The sequence below is a fragment of the Hypomesus transpacificus genome, chromosome 22 (genome assembly GCF_021917145.1).
Source record: "Hypomesus transpacificus isolate Combined female chromosome 22, fHypTra1, whole genome shotgun sequence".
In the NCBI taxonomy this organism is placed as follows: Eukaryota; Metazoa; Chordata; class Actinopteri; order Osmeriformes; family Osmeridae; genus Hypomesus; species Hypomesus transpacificus.
In genome coordinates this window covers 13,724,927-13,732,170 of record NC_061081.1, presented here as the reverse complement: position 1 = coordinate 13,732,170, position 7,244 = coordinate 13,724,927, and the positions used below count along the sequence as shown (strand labels likewise).

Here is a 7,244-nt window from a genome sequence, read left to right as displayed (position 1 = left end):
TGTTCCCTGCCTCTGGGGGTCTGTTCCCTGCCTCTAAGGGTCTGTTCCCTGCCTCTGGGGGTCTGTTCCCTGCCTCTAGGGGGTCTGTTCCCTGCCTCTAAGGGTCTGTTCCCTGCCTCTAGGGGGTCTGTTCCCTGCCTCTGGGGGTCTGTTCCCTGCCTCTAAGGGTCTGTTCCCTGCCTCTAAGGGTCTGTTCCCTGCCTCTGGGGGTCTGTTCCCTGCCTCTAGGGGGTCTGTTCCCTGCCTCTAAGGGTCTGTTCCCTGCCTCTGGGGGTCTGTTCCCTGCCTCTAGGGGGTCTGTTCCCTGCCTCTAAGGGTCTGTTCCCTGCCTCTAGGGGGTCTGTTCCCTGCCTCTGGGGGTCTGTTCCCTGCCTCTAAGGGTCTGTTCCCTGCCTCTGGGGGTCTGTTCCCTGCCTCTAGGGGGTCTGTTCCCTGCCTCTAAGGGTCTGTTCCCTGCCTCTGGGGGTCTGTTCCCTGCCTCTAGGGGGTCTGTTCCCTGCCTCTAAGGGTCTGTTCCCTGCCTCTGGGGGTCTGTTCCCTGCCTCTGGGGGTCTGTTCCCTGCCTCTAAGGGTCTGTTCCCTGCCTCTGGGGGTCTGTTCCCTGCCTCTAGGGGGTCTGTTCTCTGCCTCTGGGGGGTCTGTTCTCTGCCTCTGGGGGTCTGTTCCCTGCCTCTAAGGGTCTGTTCCCTGCCTCTAGGGGGTCTGTTCCCTGCCTCTAAGGGTCTGTTCCCTGCCTCTGGGGGTCTGTTCCCTGCCTCTAAGGGTCTGTTCCCTGCCTCTAGGGGGTCTGTTCCCTGCCTCTAAGGGTCTGTTCCCTGCCTCTAAGGGTCTGTTCCCTGCCTCTGGGGGTCTGTTCCCTGCCTCTAAGGGTCTGTTCCCTGCCTCTAGGGGGTCTGTTCCCTGCCTTTGGGGCACTGTGGAAAAATTGCAGTTGAAAGTCTTTTTTTTCCCACCTGTTGCCATGCTGAAAAGCTATCTGTGTTCCATAGATGAGGTATTTTTATATCCTTCTGAGCCAGCTTTACTCTGGGTTAATTAGACTCAGAGTTGACTGAACAGTTCTTTACCACCTGTTCTGAAACCGTCAACCCTGAACCTCAAAAACTCTGCTTTCTGAAATACATTACCAGGGCTCTGTAGGTGAGCATGACTCCTTTCACAAATCCAATAACATCTAAATGTATTTGAATAGTTTTTTTACATGCAAGCATGTCACAGAGTGCTTCACATACACTGAGGGCTTCACAAATTTGTTCACTTGAGAAGAACAAATGGAAGAAACCTTGGGAGGAGCAATTCAGTGAGGGGTCCCCTCCAGAGACGGTTGGTGAAAGAGAGGTGCAGAACACAGGCTAAACATAGTCATACATCAGAAAATTGTGTTGGGTGTTGAAACACCTAAATCCTGGGTTCAACTTGGGTCAGTTGGCAAATGTCAGTATAAACAGAGGTAGCCACAGAGCTGGGGACTGTGATCGACGCAGCATCACAGGTCGGGTTCACAGCAGATGAAGGGGTTGGAACAAACCTCTGCAGATGAAAAATACTATTATTATCTTTATAATTATGATTAGGAGGTGTGATCATGTGTTGATGCTTCTGTAGCTCCTGAGTACTGGTGCTCGGTCGCCTACTTTGAGATGGACGTGCAGGTGGGGGAGACCTTCAAGGTGCCCTCCAGCTGCCCCGTGGTGACGGTGGACGGCTACGTGGACCCCTCAGGAGGAGACCGCTTCTGCCTGGGCCAGCTCAGCAACGTGCACCGCACGGAGAACATCGAGAGAGCCAGGTACGGAGCCTGCGGATCCACGGCCATCCCCCTCCCCACCCAGCCCCCTCCCCACCCAGCCCCCTCCCCACCCATCCCCTCCCCACCCATCCCCTCCCCACCCTTCCCCCTCCGCACCCATCCCCCGCCGAAACGGCGCGTTGAAAGTACGCCGGAGGGTTTATGATGAGGGGTGGCACGGTTCAGCCGGTAAAGGGTCTCGTACCGGTTCTGTGTTTGCAGCAGAAGCAATCGATGCTGCAAGGGAGCAAACACAATCCATTGTTCACTTTCTCAAGGCCCTTCTGATTACTTAGAGACCTTTCCCCTCGCAGGCTCCACATCGGGAAGGGCGTGCAGCTGGAGTGCAAGGGGGGAGGGGGACGTGTGGGTGCGTTGCCTTAGCGACCACGCCGTGTTCGTGCAGAGCTACTACCTGGACAGGGAGGCTGGCCGTGCCCCTGGAGACGCCGTGCACAAGATCTACCCCTCAGCTGACATCAAGGTAGGAGGGGGGGGACGGGGGGGGGGGGAGGTAGGGGACCGGGGGGGAGGGGGGAGGTAGGGAGGGGAGCACAAGATTTACCCCTCAGCTGACATCAAGGTAGGAGGGGGGGGGCGGGGGGGGGGGAGGTAGGGGACCGGGGGGGAGGGGGGAGGTAGGGAGGGGAGCACAAGATTTACCCCTCAGCTGACATCAAGGTAGGAGGGGGGGGACGGGGGGGGGGAGGTAGGGGACCGGGGGGGAGGGGGAGGTAGGGAGGGGAGCACAAGATTTACCCCTCAGCTGACATCAAGGTAGGAGGGGGGGGACGGGGGGGGGGGGAGGTAGGGGACCGGGGGGGGGAGGGGGAGGTAGGGAGGGGAGCACAAGATTTACCCCTCAGCTGACATCAAGGTAGGAGGGGGGGGGACGGGGGGGGGGAGGTAGGGGACCGGGGGGGAGGGGGAGGTAGGGAGGGGAGCACAAGATTTACCCCTCAGCTGACATCAAGGTAGGAGGGGGGGGACGGGGGGGGGGAGGTAGGGGACCGGGGGGGAGGGGGAGGTAGGGAGGGGAGCACAAGATTTACCCCTCAGCTGACATCAAGGTAGGAGGGGGGGGACGGGGGGGGGGAGGTAGGGGACCGGGGGGGAGGGGGAGGTAGGGAGGGGAGCACAAGATTTACCCCTCAGCTGACATCAAGGTAGGAGGGGGGGGACGGGGGGGGGGGAGGTAGGGGACCGGGGGGGAGGGGGAGGTAGGGAGGGGAGCACAAGATTTACCCCTCAGCTGACATCAAGGTAGGAGGGGGGGGACGGGGGGGGGAGGTAGGGGACCGGGGGGGAGGGGGAGGTAGGGAGGGAGCACAAGATTTACCCCTCAGCTGACATCAAGGTAGGAGGGGGGGGACGGGGGGGGGAGGTAGGGGACCGGGGGGGAGGGGGAGGTAGGGAGGGAGCACAAGATCTATTCTATGCCAAGGTGGGGGGGGGGGGAGGGAGCATAAGATCTACCCTTCTGCAACATGACCATCAATATTACATGGCACCGTGTGTACAGTGCAACAAAAATCAAATTTTTGCGCTCATATCTTCAGCGCTTTATTTTTTTATTTGATTTATTCACAATACCACTTCAAATATTACAATAATAATACAGTTGGGGTACAAGACCAATTGGGTAGAGTGAAAGGGTCCCCCAAAGAAGCTAGCTAGATAAAGCTAGAAGCTTTATCTCAATTTATATTCTATAATACAGAATTACCAGTGCCCTCCCCACATTTTCAACATATTTATAATAGATTTTGATTATTTCTCTTAGGTTTAGATAGATGGTCTCGGCTAGGAAACTGAAAGATTAGCAGGATCAAAGGATGCAAATGTTCCTGTACTTGTGACATTCAAATAAATGTGAAACTTCCCATACATCTAGGATCATGGCTGTGCCTCAGGTTGCCTCCCTGCCTCGCCGTACCCCCGCTGCCTCACCTAACCCCTCTGTCCTCCCTGGCGCAGGTGTTTGACCTGAGGCAGTGTCACCGGCAGATGCAGCAGCAGGCGGCCACAGCGCAGGCCGCGGTGGCCGCCCAGGCTGCAGCAGTGGTCGGTAACATCCCCGGGCCTGGCTCCGTGGGGGGCATCGCCCCCGCCATCAGTGAGTACCCTCCCTCCCCCCCCTCCCTCCCTCCCCCCCTCCCCCCCCCCCCCCCTCCCTCCCTCCCTCCCTCCCCCCCTCCCCCCCCTCCCCCCCCCCCCCCCTCCCTCCCTACCAGTCATGTTTCATGATATTCTACCTCACATCTGCCAGTCGAGTGCGCTGAACACTGAGTTGCATCCGCCCTCAGGTTCACTAAGCCAATGCTTTCTTTTCAGGACATTTCCAAGTATGTTAAAGGTACAGGAGATAGTCAAGGGTCTGAAGCGCCAGTTGTATTTATCCGTGTTTCGGTGGTTAGAGATAATCATCGGTGTACTTAAGAGCTATGACTCATCCATCCTCTTTCTATAGTTGGTCTGCCTCCTACGCCACCTTGTGACAGGTGCCTTGTCTGTTCTTGTGACCGCCACCTCCGAGGAAGGCGGTGCTTTATGCCAGCTGGAAGGGTTTTTATGTTTCTGCAACTGCGCTTCCATGGTGCGCTTCCCTCCACAAAGATACGCCCCCCTCCCCCCCCCCCCCTCCCCCCCTCCCCCCGCTGCTGTCACTTTCTTCTTTCTGAAACCCTTCTCTGAGACCGGAGAAGAGTTTCATCTTCGTCACACCTGGTCTCCCCACAGCAGGTCCTCAGCCTTGGGGCTCAGGGCTGCTCCTGGTGACCCCCCCATGACTCCTGCTTCACAGACCCTCAGATCTTCTTCCTCCCCCCCCCCCATCTGAACCTGGTTTCTGAACTGGAGATTTCTGAAGGAAATTCTGAGTTCTGTCTCTGTGTGAACTCCCCCTCTATGAAGAAGGCTCAGACAACCTGTTTGTCTTCCAATCCCTTCAGCGGGACTTTTATGACATCTCACTATAAAGGCAGGAATCTTTGTCTTCCTGTGGCTTGATTATCGAGAACCGGGCACTGAATGATGCATTGCCTCCTCTGAAGCAGGCCTATCCTGGGTCTCCCCTCCCCCGGGCCCCTCTGGTCTGGTGCCACCCTGGGTCTCCCCTCCCCCGGGTCCCTCTGGTCTGGTGCCACCCTGGGTCTCCCCTCCCCCGGGCCCCTCTGGTCTGGTGCCACCCTGGTCCTCCACTCCCCCCTTTTGGGAAGATATTTTTCCCTTCATGCAAATACTTCATGAATACATTCATGTCTCACTAAATCAGCAGATGTTCCTATTCAAAGCGGATAAAGAAATAATGAATGTAGTAAGCACAGTAGAAAACTAAGGATCTCAAGTTGACTGTTCCAAAAGTGTTTTGGTGGCAAGGAACTGCCAGTTTCTGTTTTTTATTGATTATTATTCAGGCATTGCAACAAAAACAAAATCCCAAGTTTCTCAGCTCTTGCTGTGATGAAGAGTCATCTTGACTGCAGCTCGGTCACATTGCTTGTCTTACAGGGATGGGTTCTGACTAAGTGTTTGGGTCGACAAAGTGCTCTCTCTGTGGGTTCGCTCTCTTCAGGAAACCACTTGGAGACTTGAAGTTGAATGCTCTGTACTCCTGCTGAGGAAACAGAATGAGGGACTGGGCCTCGGTCGGCGTGAAGAGTCATAAGCCTTGATGTGGAAAAGTCAACAAACAACAAAAATCTAGTAAAAAAATAAATAAAGGATTCCATGGTGGACGTTGCCACGGCAATGGTGCCTGGAGTCGTCGACGGGATTCCGCTCCATTAATAGAACTGTGGAGAAGGGGGACTAGAAGCTGCTGTATTAAATCAGACGATTGAACGTTTTCTATATATTTATTTCTTTTTTTCTCTATAAGCAATTATGTTCCTGTGAGGTGGAGCTGTGGAGTTTGGGGGTCTGCTTTGCCGAGGTCCCAGACGTTTAGGGCTGGCCTGTCACACGAAACAAACCACCTCATCATCCCCTACCCTCTAGAGCAGGGTCCTTCAACCCTGATCTTCAGGGAACCCCTGTCCTGCATGTTCTAGATGTTTCCCAGCTCCAATACACCTAAACGGTCATTATCAGGCTTCTGCAAAGCTTTATAACAACTCGTTCATTACGAGATTTAGTGACTCACTAAGGCTTTATTACCATGTTTTAAATAACGCTTAGTTCCATCACCTGTACCTAAAGTATTAACACAAGTCGTCCCCCCAGGCCTGTCTGCAGCGGCGGGGATAGGAGTGGACGACCTGCGCAGGCTGTGCATCCTGAGGATGAGCTTTGTGAAGGGCTGGGGGCCAGACTACCCCCGACAGAGCATCAAGGAGACGCCCTGCTGGATCGAGATCCACCTCCACCGGGCCCTGCAGCTGCTGGACGAGGTGCTGCACACCATGCCTATCGCCGACCCTCAGCCCCTGGACTAGCCAGACAAGCCTACCTTACCCCGAAACCATGGACCCAGCCTCTACCCTACCCTGAAACCATGGACCCAGCCTCTACCCTACCCTGAAACCATGGACCCAGCCTCTACCCTACCCTGAAACCATGGACCCAGCCTCTACCCTACCCTGAAACCATGGACCCAGCCTCTACTCTACCCTGAAACCATGGACCCAGCCTCTACTCTACCCGGAAACCATGGACCCAGCCTCTACCCTACCCCGAAACCATGGACCCAGCCTCTACCCTACCCTGAAACCATGGACCCAGCCTCTACCCTACCCCGAAACCATGGACCCAGCCTCTACCCTACCCTGAAACCATGGACCCAGCCTCTACCCTACCCTGAAACCATGGACCCAGCCTCTACCCTACCCTGAAACCATGGACCCAGCCTCTACTCTACCCTGAAACCATGGACCCAGCCTCTACTCTACTCTGAAACCATGGACCCAGCCTCTACCCTACCCTGAAACCATGGACCCAGCCTCTACTCTACCCTGAAACCATGGACCCAGCCTCTACCCTACCCTGAAACCATGGACCCAGCCTCTACCCTACCCTGAAACCATGGACCCAGCCTCTACCCTATCCTGAAACCATGGACCCAGCCTCTACTCTACCCTGAAACCATGGACCAGTGGGATCCTTGGAGAAGAGGGCACCTGACCACTGTTTAGCTTCAGAAGAGGAACAGAGGGTTTCACCCCAGCTCACTACAGTGTCACAGTCTCCCTACAGCGTCCAATTCAGATGCATCGAGGACTGGCGGTTTGTGAATTTTACGACGGTCGACCTTGAGTTGTTTTGAAGGGGTTTTAGGTCTGTCGCGACTGTAGATTACTGTGTTCAAAATGGTTTTAAAGATGACGTACACCTATTGGCCAGGTTTCCCAGATTCGTTAAGAAGCTCTTAATGCTAAGAGCTTCTTAGGAACGTTCTAAGAGCGCTCTAGAACGCTCTTAAAACGTTCCTGAGAGCTTCTTAACGAATCTGGGAAAC

At 55.4% G+C, this 7,244-nt stretch overlaps 1 protein-coding gene across 1 annotated transcript in view; it reads left to right on the top strand.

Annotated features, from left to right (window-relative positions):
• Positions 1-6,519, top strand: part of smad4a (SMAD family member 4a) — a 13,371-nt gene extending 6,852 nt beyond the window's left edge. Inside the window, 5 exon segments of the mRNA XM_047044421.1 lie at positions 1,606-1,789; positions 2,104-2,140; positions 2,142-2,273; positions 3,767-3,905; positions 6,014-6,519. Of these exon segments, the coding sequence (XP_046900377.1) occupies positions 1,606-1,789; positions 2,104-2,140; positions 2,142-2,273; positions 3,767-3,905; positions 6,014-6,225 (704 nt within the window). The 3' untranslated portion in view covers positions 6,226-6,519.
• Positions 6,520-7,244: the final 725 nt, after the last annotated feature.